Below are 20038 nucleotides of genomic sequence, written 5' to 3' on the forward strand. Positions count from 1 at the left end.
AATACTGGAGATGTAAAATAAAATAAAAAAAACGTCTTCTAGTTGAATTAAGATTAAAATTCCAAAATATGTGGCGCACTGAACTGCCATTGTGCAAATTGTACGATGATTGGCTTGGGCATTTATCAATCAAATTAGTGGGCTGTCCTTTTCCAACATCTATTGTAATTTCATTGGTTAGATTCTTTCAACGTCAGAAATGATTGGTGCGTTTTAGGAAGGGCGGAAGAAGCTTCCTAAACGGAGCGTAACAGGAACTGAGGTTACAAATTTCACGGATTATCATGCAATGAGACTGCTTTTATCTTCTCTAAATAATACTACTTGGTCTTAAATATCTAAACTTTAGTATAAACGAGTCAAAGGTTCACCCATTTTCTCCAGTGTTTGATTCGAGGAAAGCACACATTTGTAAGTAACGTTGTTTGCATTCCCGTTAGGTTTCTCAACGTGACAGTGATCCTGCTAACTACGCATGCAGCTAGCTTAAACGGCGATTGTCTGTATATTATGAACGAGTTGATTTAACTCAGACGTTTCGGTTTCGGGAATGTTGTTTCTACCATCTTATAAGAAATTAACTAATTAATAAAAAAGAAAAACAAAGATTTTAGAATGAAATGTAGCTTTAAAGATAAATGAATACATTATGGAACAGTTTTTTTTATTAAAGATAAAAAATAATTTTTGTTTATATATTTAAATAAACAAACTATAAATGCCAGCTAAAGAGTTCCGAAATAAAAGGAAAGGAAATTAGTATTCTGGTGTTGATGAAAATGTGAAATGCTGAGCTTTAAAAATTGCAAAGACAGGAAAATTGTAAAGAGAATTTAAATGAAGCTTTTTTTTGTTTACAGAGAAAGACCCTTTTTAAATCTTCATTCATTTATGCATGGTCACAGTGATGATGCAAACTTTACTTATTTAAATAAATTGAAGAAAGCATTACTATTTTAACAGAGGCCCCATTTTTATTATAGCTATGAACCGGTATTTATTCCTAACTTGTTGGTATTGTGCTTCTAATGAATTTCTGGGACATCATGCAGTCCTAATTGAAGGCTTAATGTTCATGAAAGTGTAAAACAGTCCATTTGACTTTTTTTTTTCTTTTTTTTTTTTCCAGCTCTTCACTTCCAACCACGTTGAAACAGTGAAATGGACAAAGAGGTGACAATCGTTTCCAAACCTGTCGTGGAAGTACGCATAACAAGCTCGCTCTCTTCTGTTCAGATGATGAACAGGTTCAATCGAGGGATTACTATATCCGAACTGAAGGTGAGATCTCCACAAAACTTTATTGCAAGGATTTTCTACATGTGACCTGCTATTCTTGGTGAGAAATAAATTTTTTTTTTTTTTTTTTCTTCTTCATCCATGTGCTGTTTTTCCTGTGGTGTGTTCAGGCAAGGCTTGAGACTATTGTAGGTGCACCAGCCTCCTCCATGGAACTGGAAATCTTCAGCGGCTGTGATAAATTCCTACAGAAAATGGAGAATGATGACGCTTTGCTTGGCTCGTATCCTGTCGATGACAACTGCAGAATACATGTACGTGAATCCTAATTTTTTAGTAATAGCAATTAAACAATTGAAACTGTAAAAGTTGAAAGCTAAGCAATAACTCAGTCATCTGCCATGCCGTGGGGACTGGTATCAGTACTGGTCATGATTATGAATGCAGGTGCATTTATTGGAGAGGCTGTTTTATGAGTGCAACAATATTGGAGGGACATATTTGATTGCTTTATCCAGTATATGGTTTTTATGCCTAATCATTTATAATCATCTATATTTGAGCAGAAAAATCAAAAAATAAAATGTTAAGTATCTTGATTTAAGGGAACACTAGCTGTTATTTTTAACATATGATTTCAGTAGAAGCACTTCTTCACTCATCTTTGTGAGTTAACATTTTAATCATGTTCAAAATCGTCTTTAATATGCACAACTGTTCTCTTAAGTAAGAATAAAGGAAGGCCCTGCCCCCGTATCATATATCTGTTTAATCCATTCACAATGTATGCATTTCTTGGTTTAAATCTCTCTTTTCTGTGCAGGTGATTGATAAAAGTGGAGGTCAGATGGGCGAGTTTTATGATGTTTCTAAAGTGGAAAAGTTTGAGCTTCCAGATGAAGCCTATGAACAAAAATCAGGTATCATTATTTCTCTCTTTGTTATAGTTTTGGAATAAAATTACTCAGTACCTAAAGGAATTTGTGTGCTCTATATACAAAAAATACTTTCATTTCTCACTATCATAAATGATTGTCTCAAACAAAGAGGCTGCTGAGGCTTTTTTTGTCTTTTCTATGAATTAGAATATCCTAACTTAGTAAGGACTGCAGTATTATATTAATTGTTTTACTTGTCATTTATAGATTTTTTTTCAAAAAAAAGTTGGGTTATTTATGTTCTTTAGATTCAGTGAGGGCATTCCTGAAGAAACAGCGTTTGGGGCGGTTTAACGAGGAAGAAATGGCCAAGAAGCAAGCTGATCTTGCTGCTCATGAAGAGGAACAAAAAACTGCTGCTAGTTCTATTGTTGTTGGCAATCGTTGCAAAGTAGAAGGACCAAGGCAGCCCACCAAACTTGCTACTGTAATGTATGTTGGTAGGTGTTCACATTCTATTTCTGTTCTTTATAGATTTGTTTTTTAATGTATAATGTTAGACCTCAATTTTTGTTAAGGTCAATGTTTTGTAAGTTGGTATATAATGGCTTTTATTTCTGTTTAAATGAGTATTATCTACAAAACGACGCGCAGAGATTTTATATTTAAATTGAGAAGTTTTTTTGGACTGTAAAAACACATTAAGTAGTTTAAAACCCGTATTTTTCTTTCAGGGACAACAGACTTTAAGCCAGGCTACTGGGTGGGTGTGAAGTATGATGAGCCCCTGGGCAAACACAATGGAACGTAAGAGCTTTTGTTTTTTGACATCTCATTTGTTTTCTATTTGCTTAAAGCATGTTGAGTTGTCCTATATATCATCTGTGATACTAGTGGTTTAAGTTTTTTATTTTACATAGAACAAAAGTCTCATACTGCAGTTGCAAAAAATGAAATGTTCACATTCCTTATGCTGAGAAAGCTGTCTGCTTCGAGTTCATTGTTTAACATTTTTGCCATTTTTTAACATGTGTGTACGGTAATCACAAGCAGAGGCTGTTATTAAACTTTTAACTTGAATTAATTTGCCCGCAGTGGACCCTTTTGGTCTCTGCCTGCACAGTGCTAAATATATCTGAAATGTTTTAGATGTCAATATTTCAAAAGGAAAGTTTAAGATTAAGAACAACTGTGAATAGTGATACATTAGTAACAGATGAACTTCCATCCATATAAATTGTTACTGTTTATTCATGGGGTCCTCGGTGGAGCCTCACAAAATTATAGTACTCATACTAGTGGGTGATGATGTTTTTATTTTGAAAGAACGTTCTACGTTTGTATTAGAAAGAAAGACTATTAGTGATAAAAAAAAAAAACAAGAAAAAAGGTATAATTCCTTTATAATAGGTGAAAAGTTAAATAATATTAAAGAAAACTAAATTTTTTAGGTTCATTTCTGTACCTGGAAACATGTCTGTTTAATTAACTTATATTTGGATCTCCCCCCCCCCCCCCCCCATTCCCCCTGTCTTTTACAGTGTCAATGGGAGGAAATACTTTGAATGTGGAGACAAATACGGTGCATTCGTAAGGCCCCTGAATGTGACTGTTGGTGACTTCCCAGAGGAGGATTACGGCTTGGATGAGATGTAGGACTAAAAAAAAATCTTGTATTCTTTGCTCTCTTTATGTTTGACTGAACATTTAAATTCTAACCTCAAATCTGCTCAACATTCAGAGAAGATGGTCCTTCTATTGTAACACTTATCTTTTGCCTCTGTAAGGCATGATCCTAAAAGCACTTTAGCTTTCATTTCTCCTTCATTGCTGCAGGACAGAGGCACATCGTCACACATACAATTTGCAAAAAGTTCAGCTTAGAAGTGTTTCATAAACATCTACAACAGACAAAAACTATTTCATTGTTACCTGTAATAAAAAGTGTGGTTTAAATAGGAGTTTGTTAATTCTTTTTATTTTTTCTGGTAAATGAAAAGGGTTATTCCTATTTGCACATTTGGCAGTCTTAACAGCAGTTCACAAATCTGTTTGCTTCCACAAATAAATATTTTCTTTTTAAGAAAAATCATTTTCAGGTGAAGTTATCCCTTTCCTGCTTTTGCTGTAAAAATTGTAATTGTCCTTGGTTTTAAAAAAAGCATTGTGTGAGTACTAATACATTTTATCTATGACACTTCTTACATTTCCTCCTAAATTGTAAACCCTAAATTATTCTGTTATGCCAAATTATTTCCAAAATTCAGAAGGATCTGTTAAGGCAGTGTGGAATTGCATTCACTGCTTAACCGGAATTTTCAAAAAAGGCAATTTATAGTCTGTTGACTGGAGATGAAACTTCAGATCACACTCTATGGGAATGGTTTAAAACTGTGAAATAAATTCTTGCCCTTTGTCTTTCTTTTTGGAGTGAACCCTTTTTGAATTTTGTGTGTTTAAACTTCATTCCTATTTACCCTTCAGTCCTTGGTATGCCCCCCCCCCCCCCCCCCACTAAAGTGTCTGTATTGCATATTCAAAACTCTATTCTTGATTTGATGCCATTTGTTAATACTACATGAAAATGACATCAAAATGTGTTCAGGTCCAGTTGTATGGCTCACTCTCCAGTTAAACATGTTTTTTTTTTATCAGGAGTGCATCCATGTGCTTGAAACAACTTAGGTTTGAAACTTTTTGCCTTATTTCTGTTTTTTTTTTAATGCCGCAAATGGCTGCCTTTTTTTTTCTTCTCAGTTTCACAGAAGAAATGTGGATCATCATTACTTGGTGAACAATTGTTAGCAGAACATTTAGAGGTTTCATTGAAGTCTTCATTGACGATCTAAAAAATGTGCCAAAAAACGAATGCTCAAAATAAAAGCTTTGTGACTGATCACTTGATTTAGTCTGTATTTTATACAATTTAGTGTAAGCTTTATAATTTAAGTTTGGCACTTGACAAGCTTTATTGATTTTCTTACAAAGATTTGTTTTGTAATTGTGTAGAAAAGCATAGAAAAGTTCCATCTTTGTAGATGTTGGGAGAATAGTTATTAACTGCTGCCTAATTAACTATGAATTCTAAAAGATTTTGGCTTCTCTTTCAATGTAAAGATGACATACATTTATCAATTACTTCCTACAGAGTTGAATATTTCATTACTATAAAAGGTTTAATTTGTTTAACTTGGAATATCAGTTTTGTAACAAAGACTGTTCTAGCCGAAAATCTGTTTAAAATTGATTTATGTACATTATTAATGAAGGTCAATTTTTACTTAATTTACTATAATTTCTGATGTTTTTTTTTCTTTCTAAAATCTTCATTGAAAATATAAAGAATCATAGTACAAAATCGAGTCAACTTTAAAATACACAGAAAAATGAGTAACAAAAAGTGTCAGGGGAACATAAACAACAAGGGGAAAAAAACAATTTATTTATTAACAAAAGCAGTAAAAGCAGTAAGTTCCTATTCTTTACATTTAAATATTCCAAGGTGTCAAAAGTTCTTCTAGCTTTGGGGTTAGAAGAAGAGTTTATTGTTTTGGTATATTTGTTTAACTCAATCATAAAAAGTTTGAATAAGGGCTTTATAATAATATATCTTTGTATACCAGATCAAATCTTTTTATAAATTTTACATTGAATAAAAGAGGTGAAGTCTTTCCAAAAAGTTCTTGTTAGGGGGCATTTCCAGAATAGATGTATAATTGTTTCAGTGTCTAATTTACAAAAGGAGCAGTTTCTATCAAGCCTCTGTGAAGACCTTTAAAGCAAACATCCCGGGGTTTATTTGAAATTAAATATTTGGAAGACAAAGTCCAAACTTTCTTCCATTCAATATCTGGGGCAAATTTTCTCCAATAGTGGGTCACTTTTGGTGCAGGTGCAATAATATCTTTCTGAAACAGGGATCTTATTAAGCTGGTCTTACCAATATTGGTTTCAAATAAAGAGACTGAACGTGAGGGTAAGATAAGATATTCCTTTATTCGTCCCACGATGGGGAAATTTCCTTTTTGCGGCAGCAGTACAGGGCAGAGAGAGAGCAATATATAAAAGAAACAAACTATGGAGTCAATATACTCACATATATACACAATATACACATACATTTCCAAAAAAAATTGCACAGGATGACCATATATCGGTTATTGCACAGGATAAAAGAAATATGACAGAGCCGATGATGTTGTTTAACGTGGTTCACTGGGAGCAGTTAAGGTTGTACAGTCTAACGGCAGCAGGTAGAAACGACCTGCGGTGTCGCTCCTTCAGACACTTAGGATGCATCAGTCTGACGCTGAAGGAGCTGCACAGAGAGGACACGGACTCATACATGGGGTGGGCGTCGTTCTCCATCATGGATGATAGCTTAGCTACCATCCTCCTCTCTCCCACCTCCTGCATTGACTCCAAAGGCAGCCCCAGAACGGAGCTGGCCTTCTTCACAAGCTTCTCCAGCCGCTTCCTTTCTGCAGCCGAGATGCTGCTACACCAGCAGACCAATCCATAAAAGATGGCTGATGCCACTACAGAGTCATAAAAAGTCTTTAGGAGTGATCCCTGCACTCCAAAAGACCTCAGTCTCCTCAGCAGATAAAGTCTGCTCTGTCCTTTTTTGTACAGTGCTTCTGTATTGTGTGACCAGTCCAGTTTATTGTTGAGGTGAACACCCAAGTACTTGTATGAATCCACTCTCTAATGGGTAATGAATATGGTAATGTAATGGGTGTACAAGACCTTTAAACATAAACATAATTCCTTCAGGAATAGCAAGTATTTCTAATGTGTTTGATAAATTCCACAGTTCTTTTTTTTTTAATTCCACTGAGTTGTGACGTATGGTTCGTCACCGCTGTGACGAGACAACCGACGTATCGCGAGACGGCACGCAGTTTCGCAGCTGGCTGTGAAGAGTGTGTGCGCGATAGAGACAAGGAAAGATGGCGACACAGGAGAGCGAGTCAACTAAGGCTTCTGCGAGCAACGGCGAGGTAAAAATGAATGGCACTGTTGTGGCGGTATGTGTCTGTTAAGTCCAGGAAAAAAATGTCCCACAGCACAATTTGAGCGCGGTCCGGGGCAGTTTTGTCACCCGGACGATGTAGCATTCGTTTCACGAGCCTGAGTCAGTGACGTTGTCAGTGCCGGTTGGTTTTTAAAACGACCCCCTCTCGCCGTTTCCGATGTGTTGAGTAATCCTGAATGTTAACGACTGAAGGTTTGGAGTCATGCCGTGTTCACGCCGAATGCTTGCCTTAAAGGTGGCAAAAAGGTTACTAGCAATTTAATTAGTTGACCGCAACTGTTAAGTATTAACCACTTGGCCACCGCAGCGTGACAGTTACTCATTACAAGGCCTGAACGCTTGTCTTGCCTAGCTGGGGCTGCTTTAGCGACACCTTCCTCTCATTTTTTAAAAATCTGTTTATTTTTCAGTATTTAAAAAAATCTTGTACTAAATCTTTCATTGTAATGAACTTAGAACTCGCGTCTTGATGTATTGCTTCACGTTTGTTCCCAAAAAGAAGTGCGCCTGACTCACTGGCACAAGCACATCTTGTTCTGAAAGTATTTCTTCAGGAAAAAATAGGCGATTTTTTTCAAACTGCAGTCCCTGGTAGCATTTTTCAGAGAAAGAAAGGTCAAGGAAACGTTGGAGGATGTTTGCATGACTAGTATATCCCAGTGATGAAGCATAAATTTGATCAGAAATAAAAGCAGATCTAGAAAATGAAATACTTAACTTTTTCCAGGAAAAGACACAAAAGAAGCACATATTAGTCATTTGATTAAATATTTATTTTTTCTATTTTACGTGATGTTATAATTTTTGCGTCTAGGGCAGTTATTTGCTAACCATTATTTATTTCTTTGTGACAAATGCTTATAAGGAGTGACCAGAGGTTATTATGAATCATCACTTTTTGAAGACTCATCAGTAGACTCCTATGACCTCTGTGTTCTTATCCTCCACACGATTACCAGCGTAAAAAAAAACCCCACATCAGGCTGTAAAACTGTAGTTACTATAGTGGGCCAACACACCAGCACTTTTATTTTAAAAATTAAAGTTGGGATGTTGTCCATAACTACTTCATCTTTAATAGGGCCCTAGGGGTTGCTGGAGCCTTTCCCATTTACCTTGGGCAAAGGCGGGGTGCCAGTCCATTTCAGTGCCACATTTGGAGACAGCCAACCACATTTAATCACACTATCTTCTATAAGCCGCACATACCAATCAGCCTTTAATGGTTTTGGGCCGTAGGAGGAAACCACTGTGCTTGGAGAAAAAACAGTAACTTCTTGCAAGCTCTACATTGAAAAGACCCAGCAAGTATTGAATTGGGAACATTTTCTAAAGTCTATTTTAGCCATGTTGACAGAAAATGTGTCTTTATGTGAAACAACCCAAATTTCCAACCTTATACCAAAAACTTTGGTATAAGGTTGACTTTTTTTGTAATTAATGAGACTTACCATAAGTGATGAATTGGCAGATTTAAAACCTTGGTTTTCTCGCCAAAGTAAGAGTGCCAATTATTTTAGTAATTTATGCGAAACAAACTCTGGGAATGTGGGTAGTGTTGTTAACATTTAGTTTTATGGTAGCATAGGATAAGAGGCATTTCTATCCTTATTTATCGGCTTTTACAATCAACACTTACTTCAAATTTTATGCACATGATTAATTATTAATCTTTGGTCTGTGTCCAAAGTATAATGTACTGTCTTAGACCAGAAGATTTAACCTACTTTGACTGTGAAGCATATTTTGAATGTTTTTGTATTATTGTCGGAATGATTTTTCAAAGTAGAGGTGTGAACGTAGCCTTAGACACAGATGGAGAACCATGATGGGTGGCATGTTTAGGTTTAATTAGGTTAAAACTTACATCACTTGACAACATGAAGCTGTTCATCACTTCTCAAAACACGACCACAAATTGTTTTGACGATATTTTTTTAAATGATATAAACAAGAACAAACACGTAGCTGAACAGCACAGATTTTCAATCAGGCCGTAGACACTCCATCAGGTCCTGGAGCATTCCTGATCTTCTGCTTCTGAAACTGTTTACCCACATCTCGTTCTCAGATCTTTGGGGCAGGTGGGGGGGGTGGGATTGCAGGTAGATCCTGTATGATGGAAATGTGTGATGGAAATGGTGGCTGAGGAAAAAGATCAAGTTGATTCATTGATCATGTCTACAGCGCCCCCTTTTGGTGAAAATAGGAATTCAGCCAAATACTTTGAAATTATGTAGAAAAATACAAATTCCTGGTAACACTGAAGCCTTTTGCAGATGTTTGTGATGTTTCGGAAGATTAGGTTGCGGTCGTGAGGCCGTGACTTGGATGTTGAATTACTGAATGCGACGTCTCGATGCTTTCTTTGTGCAAAGCGGGTGGTTGCGGCGATGCGAAACGGCTCGAGCGGGACGTTGCTCGCACGTGCTCGGGCCAGTTAAATGCTACTTGTAGCTTTAACTTGAACGTTTTTGTATAATTGTTGGAATGATTTTTTAAAGGAGTAGAGGTCATTGTAACAAAAAAAGTTATTTATGTTTGAAAACAGTGGCTCAAGGTGCATTTTATTAAATGGAAAAACACGTTGAATCACTACAGTTGTTGTTCGGCCAGTGTTGTACAATAGATTGTATTTATTAATTTTAGAAGTTTTTATGATTTGGAACCATTATAAACTGTACTGTGTTTAAATGGAACACCCTTTTTTTCCCCATTCAAGTAATGTTTGTTTTTTAGGGGACAATCACTGGTCTCGCTTTTGTTCGTAACACAACAGGGCTGATTAGATGTTTAGATAGTGAACGAGTCTCCTGACTTGGCATGTGCTTGTCCATTGTGTCACTTGAATAGATTGTGGCCTTGCCAAAGGGATAGTGTGGTGTAGAGGGGTTACATGGACACATTTAAGCCTGTTGGGGCCTACACTACCTTAAATGATTGTTTTTAATAGACTGCAAATATTTTTAAACAGTTTGTATATGGGCTTCTTTTACCCCTCTTATTCTGACCCACAGTAGTGTGTCAATTACCTAAACCGAGGCCTTTTCTCCCTTAAATTTTACATTTACCACATGCTTGTAGTGCCTACTATTTTATAACAGTAATCTTAAGTTTTTGGTTAAATTTTTTGGTTTGAAGTGTGGGTTTTAAAGTTTCTTCCATACTTTCTTTGTATGACTTGAAATAATTCTCATGTTATCATTTTTCCTTCAGTGCCACAGTCATTTAATTCACACTAAAATGTTAGAAAAAAAGAAACATGTGATCCTTATTTTTTTGTTTTGTTAGTTAAATACTATTCTCTTTTGCAAATTTGTTGTTTGTTTAGGTTACATTTGGGTTGATTTCAAGGTTTTCATTAAAACAAACTGTCCCATCATGATTTGACTGAATTTTGATCAAATGATTGACTTTTTTAAAAGACCTAATTAGAACACATTATTATTTGTGCAGTGCAGTGGAAAGGCTTCTTTAAAAGTAGAGTAAAGAGGCTGGCTTTATGGTTTCACCCCCCCCCCCCCCCCCCCCATTTTTCATTAGTTTCATTACTACGTTTTCTATTGTTGCTCCCTTGCCACACTGACCATGATTTTTTGTTTCTTGTAGGTGAGCAGCAATGGCACTCCTGCAACGACAGATGACCAGACCGTGCAGACAGCAGGAAATGCACAGGACCCTCAGCAGCAGCAGCAGCAGCAGCAAGCGCCTAATGCATGGCAGGTCATTAAAGGAGTTCTCTTTAGGTAAGAATTTGTTCTTTTTTGTTAAGGACATTGAGACTTGTTTACATGCACAGCAATCTGATTATTGGATACGACTGGAAATTTTTGACTTGCAGACATTTTTCTTGTTGACTTTAGAAATGCAGTCATGAGAAAATTTTGTTTTTTTTGGATTTTATTTGGAAAAAACAGTCGGATGTATTGGGTTGGGTGCTTTATGTTGCTATTAAAATGCTTTACCATCACTGACGTCACTCATAGGCTTCTGCACGGTGGAAACGAAGCCTGACAGGTATTTTGATTTAAGTTTAATTCAACCAGCTCAATGTTTCAAAACTGCTAGTTTGGAAAGTAAAGTTTTAAACTCCATTTGTATCACCCACCCGCTGATTAAAATAAACACCATTTAGTAGGACCTTTAGTATGTATAAATTGGACCAAAGAAAATAGATGTAAAAATCTACCCCCCAGTTGTAATAAAAAAATAAAGTAAATGACAAAGTTTAGACACATATGTTTTTAATTATCTGACTTTAATCTTTCAACACTGGAGTTTAAAGGGCTTATGGCATGCTTTTCTCAACCCTTTTATAGTAAGCAATATCCATCTATAGGATAATATATTACTTTTGGCACTGAAAAGAGCAAATTTTATGAAAGATTGGTTATTTTCGCATGCTATTTTCCAACCTGAGTTTAAGACGACTCAATCTCTGATGAACCGATTTCGCTCGTTGTGGGTGTCGCCCATTTCATGATGTCATTCTAGAGTCGACCTCGGCAGTGTGTATGTGTTCCTCCCACAAAAACAAACAACATCCGAACTTTTGCAAAGATCGATTAGCATATTGTACCGAAAGGAAAGTGTTTTTGCCAAACACGCTAGTACAGCAGGAAAAGTGTGTGTGTCAGCCTGGGGGAAAGCTGGCAGCATAGACTCTTCCTGGAAGGGGTTGTTCTCACTTATCTACGTCACAATGTGATAAATCCACTAGTTATGGTGGATTTGGAGATGCTGGTGCTCAAAGCGCCGTTTTTTAGAGGAATACTCAGTAATCCATGAACGGATCAAAATACCGCTTTTGGGTTTCTCTTTGTGAGGACAGAATGTTATAATACACTCAAAGATTGAGTTGGCATAGTATGGGCCCTTTAACTCTAGTGTTAACATTCTTTAGACTACGGTACATAACTCTTCAACGGTTGACACGGTTAACGTTCCAGTAATTCCAGTGTATTCTAAAATGGCAAAAAGTGGCTTTGTGCTGATAAGCAAAACTTTTGGTTAATATGTTGTATAGCAGCACAAAGCCTACATGAAGAGCCGCATTTCTCCACGTCACTGTAATTCTGTAAACGGTCAAAGATTTACGGTACGTCTAAAGCGTGCATTATTTACTTGTCACTGGCAACAACTTCGGTGTTCAAAGGTTAACCTGAGAGCCAATGATGAATTGCTTCTGTCTGCGGTGGGCTTCCAGTGGTTTTTGGTAGAACTGGAACATTTGGTACTTCCGGGTTTGCATTAAACTTGGAACAGAAGGGGGCGAATGTTGGGAACAAACATCTCTTTAAAACAGAAAACGCGTTGCTTTTTTTTCCTGTTTTTGTTCCACAAACAGAGACGTTTCAAGATCCATGCTATCCATCTGTGTTTCTTGTATACATGTGCAATTATAAAATTACAGAATAAACTGAAAAAATGGAAATTTTAATATTTTTAGTGTAAAATTCCAAGACTGTTTTTAATCTAAATTTATTATCAGATCACCTGTATTATTGGATAAATAAATAACATCAAGATTATCCTGTTTACATGGTCACTTGAGAAACGTAAACAATCTCCTAACCCAAACATTTAGATGATTATCTGGTTTTCTGTGGTCATGTCAAAAGGCTCACTTCCCCCACAATTCAATGTCCGTCTAGCCCAGTCACGTGTGGAATTGTCCTTGGTTAGGACAAAGGAAAAGATGAAACAAAATGACTAGCATGTTTTGAGAGCCAAGTATATAATAAGCCTTCCTCTGACAAAGCCGCTAAAAGCTTAATCTGGCTGAGGCAGCAATATTAAAATCAAGGCAGTAAGGTAGAGAAAGGTTTAGTGTGACTAAATACTTCAAAAGAATTAGTCTGAAAAGGCAATCAATTGAAAAATTTATAGTAGTTATAAATAATTTGACAAAAATATATATGGAAAAACCTACATTTCTTGTCTAATTCCAATATAAGACATCGTACAGTTTATCCATTATATTAAAATTTATCATGTTTATCAAGTGAATATAACAAAATTAGATTTATCATTCTACTTTTGAACATTTATAATTAATTCTAATAAAATGTATGTTTCCACATTGAGATAAAGAATAATGTGACAATGAAATGATGAAGGTCTAAAAACCGTACAGTAGAATTTACATCACTAAAGAAATGTAACACCAGTACTTCTTCAATCAATCCTAGTTAAATTTGGTTGCGTTACCATAAACCTCATCAAGTTCGTTTTGAAAAATTAGAAGTCCAGACTTCTTCTGACCCGTTTTTCTGTCACTGAACAGATGCGTTTCTGGCTGCAATATTCCTAAACTAAGCCACGTCACGCCATGATACATCAAATATTCCTTACTTTTCCAAAACTTTAAAAATAGCCACGAAGACTCGTTTAATCAACAATTCTGTTGTTTGCATAAACCATACAAGCATTTTAAAGAAATTCTATTATATCCCGTTTTTCCTGTTTTTGTTGTTTTGAGGAAGTTATTTCTGAACAAATGGAATACAGTTTGCCTGTTAAAAGCTTGGATTAAAAAACAATAAAAATCCCTTAATGAATATGCACTTATGTTCAATCAATAATATTCCCCACACACACACAGTCTTGCACATCTGCAGCATTAAAACACAATGTTTATTTCACAAACACATTGAACTAAGTATAGAAGAGATGAGGCATTTTTACAACTCAAAAACAGCCGAAATGAAACTTGTAGACGGCAAATGTTCCATAATCACTGTTTTAAAACAAGGACTTTCACTGTGTACAGGACTGTTTCCAATATAAACTATGGAGACAGAAGTCTGTGTAAAAGACCTGCATTCACAGTGTTGGATGTAACTGTGTGTAAGATGGGCATATAACCCCCCCCCCCCCAAAAAAAAGTATTTTTCAAACTGGTGAAGAATGTACCACAATTGGGCATTTTAGGGTTTGTTACCTCAAACTTGGGGCTCATCAAGTGTTTTCTGGAAGCAAGATTTGTCACATTGCACTGTGATTTTTAGAAAGGCATTTGTTTTGCACCAAATTCACCAAAGTATTTGTTTAAATAAATTGTGCTCTTAAAGTGCTTTGACTTCACTCTTGTTCGGAACCTCTGTATTTTTATTTTCTTTGTGTCTGGCATGGATCCAACTACTACGAAATATTCTAAATGCACATGTTTTTCCAGGATCTTTATAATCTGGGCCATCAGCAGCTGGTTCCGCCGAGGGCCGTCCACTCCCGACCCAAACACACCTGCAGGAGCCCCCAGATTACCCAGCAGAAACCTCTTTCCCAAAGATACTCTTATGGTATACTAATTCTTCTAATGAAAAGATGTTTTTTTTTTTTTAACTGAACATCTCTTCTTATTTCTTTCCTTCTGACTAGCTTAATTCATTCAACACCACCTAATTGCACTTTCTCTTATGTCTCCTGACTGTAATGTGATAAACACCTTTGATTTACTCACCATGTCTACAGGACCTCTACGTGTTCATATCCCAGGAGGAGGTGTTCTCTGACTTCAACAATACAGATGCCCTGTTCTGGTTCCACAGAGACCTCGTCTATGGAGACTGGAGCACAGGGGAGGATGGAGATGGCTGTTACCAGCAGTATAAAGAGTTGGACATCCCTGAGGTGGGATTGCCTGAGAATAAAGGGAATGGGCAACATGAGGGGAAGATGTAGTGTGCGGGGGACAAAACGATGGGAAAAGCAGAGATTCCATTCTAACTAGTTATGAAGTTTGATCTTTATTTAGGTGTCTGAAACTAACCCAGTCCTATGTTTGGCATTTGGTTGCAGAAATTGCAGCATAACGGCTCCCTTTACATGCATGTGTACTTCACAAAAAGTGGATTCCACCCAGATCCTAAACGCAAGGGGCAGTATCGCAGACTAGCAACAGTTCATTCAACAAAAAGTATGGACCTGGGCATGGCACAAATGTTCAAGCTATAATAGAAAATCAATTGAAGTTATTAACTATTTTTTTCTGTTAGTGCTTAATAAGTTCAAACGGAGGAAGTTCCTCAAAACCAAGAATCTGCTTACAGGCGAGACGGAGGCTGATCCTGAGATGATTAAGGTTGATTTTTATTTCACTATTTCTGTTTAATAAATCTGATGCTTTTTGATAAACCTTAATGGTTTAAGAGTTTGTGTTTTCAGAGTTAAAACCATAAAACTGTCTTCTCAGACTATCACAAAGCTACAGTTGCACACTGTAAAGGTTTTCCTTTTTTGTTGTTTTAATTCGAATGGACCTTTTTTCCTTGTAGCGAGCAGAGAGCCATGGTCCAGTGGAGATTATCTCACACTGGCACCCCAATCTCACCATCAACATGGTAGATGATCACACAGCCTGGGTGAAGGGCTCTGTTCCACCCCCTCTAGACCAGTGTGAGTGTCTTCTGAGTTCATATGTCAAAGATACTCAACTTTCTTTTGAAGTTTTCAGTTTTGTCTGAAACCATGTCCGATATTTCGACTTTTTCTAGATGTTAAGTTTGATGCTGTCAGTGGTGACTACTACCCCATCGTGTACTTCAACGACTACTGGAACCTTCAGAAAGACTACTACCCCATCAATGAGACGCTGACCAAATTGCCGCTGCGCCTCAACTACTGCCCGCTGTCCCTGTGGCGCTGGCAGCTTTATGCCGCACAGAATGCACGCTCCCCGTGGAATTTCCTACCTGAGGATACCTATGAGCAGTCAGATGAAGACCAGGACTCTGTTAAGGTGGGTTCACTGCAACTGCTTTAGTTTTTTTTTAAATAGATTTTTCTGCTTCTGCTTCGAAAAGGTTATTTTGATAAAGGAAGTGTTTTCTGCATGAAACTCACTGGTTTAGACATTCAGACTCATGAGTAACTTTTCGATCATAGGTTGCTCTTTTGGAAACCAACCCCTACCTACTGGGGCTCACCATTGTTGTCTCCATAGTGCACAGCATCTTTGAATTTCTGGCCTTCAAGAACGGTGAGACCACAGCAAGTTCACAGTTAAGATGGTTCTCCTGGAACTTACCTTTGCAAATTTCTCTTCAGATATCCAATTTTGGAATAGCAGACAGTCTCTTGAAGGCCTGTCTGTTCGCTCCATCATTTTTGGGGTGTTTCAGTCCCTAGTGGTCCTCCTCTACATTCTGGACAACGAAACCAATTTTGTGGTGCAGGTCAGCGTCTTCATTGGACTTCTCATTGACCTGTGGAAAATCACCAAGGTCATGGATGTCAGAGTAAGTAATCAACCAATCGAACGGCGCAACAACCTGTTTTATCATGCTAGTGAGTTTGTACTATTTGAGAAGTCTGCATGAACACTGTTTGTGTGAAGAAAATAGAAGGCTTTATGACCAAACATTTAGCTTTTTATGAAAAAAAGTTTTATATTCCATTAATCCTGTTCTGTTTTTTGCTCTTTAGTTGGACAGAGAGAACAAAATTGCCGGAGTGATCCCAAGATTAGTATTCAAAGACAAGTCAACATACGTGCAGTCTTCAACCAAAATTTACGATGATGTAAGTGAAATCTTTACATATGTGCTCTACAGCTTCTGTGGGACACTTCTACATAATAAATTATTAAACTTAAAAGGTCTATACCATGCTTTTCTTAAGCCTTTCAGGGTAAATTATGGGTTAATTAACCAGGGTTAATTACCTTTGGCACACTAAAGAACAAATTATTTATAAAATATGAGTTGCTTAGAAGGGGCGGTTTTCACAGGTCTACGTCACAATGTGAGAACCTGCTTGTTTACCGCGCGGGTTGGGAGGGGCTGGTTCTCAGAGTGCGGGTTTTAAGAGGAATACTCAGAAATTGTTTTATAGTGAGGAATACACATTTAAAATCCTCCTATGAAATTATGTGGAGCTGCTTATCTTATAAAAAAAGAGGCTTATAATAAGTTTTTACATGTTTTTTTGTCTTGGTCTTTCCAGATGGCCTTCAAGTACCTGTCATGGCTGCTCTATCCTCTGTTTGGCTGCTATGCGGTCTATAGTTTATTGTATGTAGAGCACAAAGGGTGGTACTCGTGGGTACTCGGCATGCTTTATGGCTTCTTGTTAACCTTTGGTAAGTTTTGAAAGTGCACTATATCTAAATTCTCTATAGTTCTTTTTTATACTGATTGTAGATGGGAAGTGAATTACATTTAGAAAAACTGAAAATAAAAATTTGATCCAGGTGTACAAAGGAACTTCCCGTTTAGTTATTTTAAATGCAGGACTTGACAAGCTGCACACTCCACTTTATGTAAGTTGGATCACAAGTAGGAGTAAACTGAAACGAAACCGGAAGACCTAATAAAAACGCAAACATCTGTTACACGGAATAAATTGCAAACATAAATAAAGAAAATATTTTTGAAAATCAATTACATGCTTTTTTTAATAAAATTTTTGAATTGACTGTCTGTAAATTAGTTATTCTCTTTTAGACAAGTACTTTTGCAATTTTGCATATTTTCACTCCAATGGAATTAATAATTGATCAAATATGGTTCACCAAAGACTGTTATCTGCTCATAATTGTGTTGATGATTCTATTTTTTTTATTTTTTGAATGTGACAAGCTGCTTTCTGTCTCTGCATTGGTTCTTAGGTTTCATTACAATGACGCCACAACTATTCATCAACTACAAAATGAAATCTGTAGCCCACCTCCCATGGAGGATGCTCACCTACAAGGCTCTGAACACTTTCATTGATGACCTCTTTGCCTTCGTCATCAAGATGCCCATGATGTACAGGATAGGATGCCTCAGAGATGGTCAGTTTTGTTCAGATACCTTTAAAATGTAGCGTCAATCCAGAAGTGATGTGGATCATTAGTAAAACCAATTGTTATGTACTTGTATTTCAATAAGCTAATATTTGTTTATTGTGATTTTTTGACATCAGATTTGCTTGCATTATGGGGGAAGGACTGTTTTGAATTGCAAGAATAAGGCACACCCAGAGTAGATTTTAAAGAGTAAATAAGACTTTCTTTTATGGCCAAGTTTTTGTCTACTCCTCAAATTATTTTTGCAAATCAACCAGTACCACTTCAAGCTAAGCTTTACATAATTTAGGTCCTGCTGCAGTTTGCTTCCTTCAGACCAGTAGATGGTAAAAAGCCTGTCTGTATATATGTTTAGCAGTTTTTTAAAAATTCAAATTAACTTTTTAGTAAGTAAGATTTGGCAGACCTGCTTTCATCCAACAGCTTTACAGAAATGTATCTATTTGTGGTTTGTATATATAGTGTGATTTGTGAAGTGTTACTCTAGGTTTCATAATTTAAAATTTTTTTTTTAACCACAATGTTTCATTTTTGAACTTGTTCTCATTTTGAATAACAACATGGAAATGTCAGAGTTAACCTTCTAGGGTGGGTTAATCCTGCTATTCTTGTAAAAACCAATATTGACTCGGTATGTGAATCAGTTGACTGTATTGTCAGAAAGGAAATCAAAATATTTTAAGAAAGATTTCATTCTAAAATGTTTTTTTTTAATGAGTGATTGGTTTCCTCTCTTGCAGATGTGGTGTTCTTCATCTACCTTTACCAGCGCTGGATCTATCGGGTTGATCCCAACAGAGTCAATGAGTTTGGCACCAGTGGAGTGGACCACACTCAGAACAGCACAGCAGAGGCAGCAAATGCTGTAGCTGTCATGGATAAACCAGAGGGGGAGAAGAAAAATGATTAAGCGAGACTTCACACTTATCTTCCTCCTGGTTCTCACTGCTGGGGTGGAGAGGACTTGTTGAGGTTCAGCAGAGAAAGACGTGTGGGTTTAGTTGACATGAACGTTGCTACAAAAAAAAATAAACAGACAAAAGAAAAAAATTCAGTTTAACTATCCTCTGATTCCTGTGTGGATGCACACAGTCATGTTCACTGTGGACTTGGTCAATTCATGTCTGTTTCGGTCTATCCCAGCCCTCCCAACTTGCAATTCAAGTGAAGTAAAACAAAATGTAATGTACTGTACTGTAAGATTTTTTTATTTTTATTTCAGAGGGTAACAGTTCAACGTGAGTAAACTAAGAGGGTAACTTGGTCACAGTTATGTTATTTTCTTTTTTTCATGCATCATTTCTCAAGAAAGAGGCCAAGAGCAACTTTTGATCTTCGTGTAGATTCCTTGTGAATTTTTCTTTTCATTCCATGTGAGAGCCGTGTTTCAAGTTGCCTGGAAACTGGAAAGACCCTGAACCACACTGGAGGCTCAGAAACAGACATGGTGACTGGCAATGTGATGACTACTACCCTGAATTTTAAAATGAATGGTTAATGTTCTAAACTTAAACAAGAAAAAAATAACAGCCTTGTTGGTATTAATATAAATATATTAATATTGTCAATGATCTCATTTTTTTTGTTTCACAAACACCTTTTTAATGTCCTAAAACTGTACAGACTCATTAACAATGTCAAAACCATCTTGCAGTAGCTTATATGCAAGTCTGTTTTTTATTTCCCTTGAAAATCAGTGTCCAGTTTTGAAATACTACAGCTTCTGCATCAGATCACTTTGATGGACTGGAGCTTGTCAAATGGATTGGATCAATGTCTTTTTTTAATTATTTTGCTGTAAATCCAGAAAGGAAAAGGCTTCTATGTTGGTAAATCATTTTTTTCAGCATTCATGTTTATAGTAAAAAAAAAGAAAAAAAAGTGTGATTTCAAATGTCTATGATGTTGTTTTTTAAACCGGTAACATTTGAAAAAGCTATTTTTAAAGTAGATATAAAATCCTCTTAGTTTGAAATTGCATGAATGTGGACATTCAAGTTTGATCGACTCCCCACCTGCCAACGCTTATGTTTGTTAAAAAACAACTGATTTGTTTTAGTTCAATAAAACACCTCCTGGTCACCCAGAAGT

General features: G+C 36.5%; 2 protein-coding genes across 3 annotated transcripts; both read left to right on the plus strand.

Moving 5' to 3' along the window:
- Window positions 1-225: 225 nt before the first annotated feature.
- Window positions 226-5016, plus strand: tbcb (tubulin folding cofactor B). The gene is made up of 7 exons (XM_023961721.1): window positions 226-411; window positions 1130-1281; window positions 1410-1553; window positions 2063-2159; window positions 2426-2617; window positions 2852-2924; window positions 3659-5016. Exons 2-7 carry the CDS (start codon window positions 1162-1164, stop codon window positions 3771-3773), a joined length of 741 nt encoding a protein of 246 aa, XP_023817489.1. The 5' UTR covers window positions 226-411; window positions 1130-1161; the 3' UTR covers window positions 3774-5016.
- Window positions 5017-7002: 1986 nt separating this feature from the next.
- Window positions 7003-19845, plus strand: clptm1 (CLPTM1, transmembrane protein). 2 transcript variants are annotated; one of them, XM_023961744.1, is made up of 14 exons: window positions 7003-7120; window positions 10765-10901; window positions 14333-14456; window positions 14629-14787; window positions 14956-15073; window positions 15153-15238; window positions 15432-15552; window positions 15651-15895; window positions 16042-16135; window positions 16204-16394; window positions 16582-16677; window positions 17101-17236; window positions 17765-17932; window positions 18688-19007. In XM_023961744.1, the coding sequence occupies exons 1-14, from the start codon at window positions 7070-7072 to the stop codon at window positions 18855-18857; spliced, it is 1896 nt and encodes a 631-aa protein (XP_023817512.1). In that variant the 5' UTR covers window positions 7003-7069; the 3' UTR covers window positions 18858-19007. The 2 variants fall into 2 exon arrangements, with proteins under 2 accessions (XP_023817512.1, XP_023817511.1); XM_023961743.1 differs by having other exon boundaries at window positions 7042-7147; window positions 18688-19845.
- The last annotated feature ends 193 nt before the right edge of the window (window positions 19846-20038 follow it).

The sequence above is a fragment of the Oryzias latipes genome, chromosome 13 (assembly GCF_002234675.1).
Source record: "Oryzias latipes chromosome 13, ASM223467v1".
Lineage (NCBI taxonomy): Eukaryota > Metazoa > Chordata > Actinopteri > Beloniformes > Adrianichthyidae > Oryzias > Oryzias latipes.

Bases quoted from the DNA above. Each gene is read 5' to 3' on its own strand.
- tbcb (XM_023961721.1), top strand. From the start codon at position 1,162: ATGGACAAAGAGGTGACAATCGTTTCCAAACCTGTCGTGGAAGTACGC. The intron at 1,554-2,062 runs GTACGTGAATCC...TTTTCTGTGCAG, and splicing joins ATGACAACTGCAGAATACAT to GTGATTGATAAAAGTGGAGG. The intron at 2,160-2,425 runs GTATCATTATTT...TATGTTCTTTAG, and splicing joins AGCCTATGAACAAAAATCAG to ATTCAGTGAGGGCATTCCTG.
- clptm1 (XM_023961743.1), top strand. From the start codon at position 7,070: ATGGCGACACAGGAGAGCGAGTCAACTAAGGCTTCTGCGAGCAACGGC. The intron at 7,148-10,764 runs GTATGTGTCTGT...TGTTTCTTGTAG, and splicing joins TGAATGGCACTGTTGTGGCG to GTGAGCAGCAATGGCACTCC. The intron at 17,933-18,687 runs GTCAGTTTTGTT...CCTCTCTTGCAG, and splicing joins GATAGGATGCCTCAGAGATG to ATGTGGTGTTCTTCATCTAC.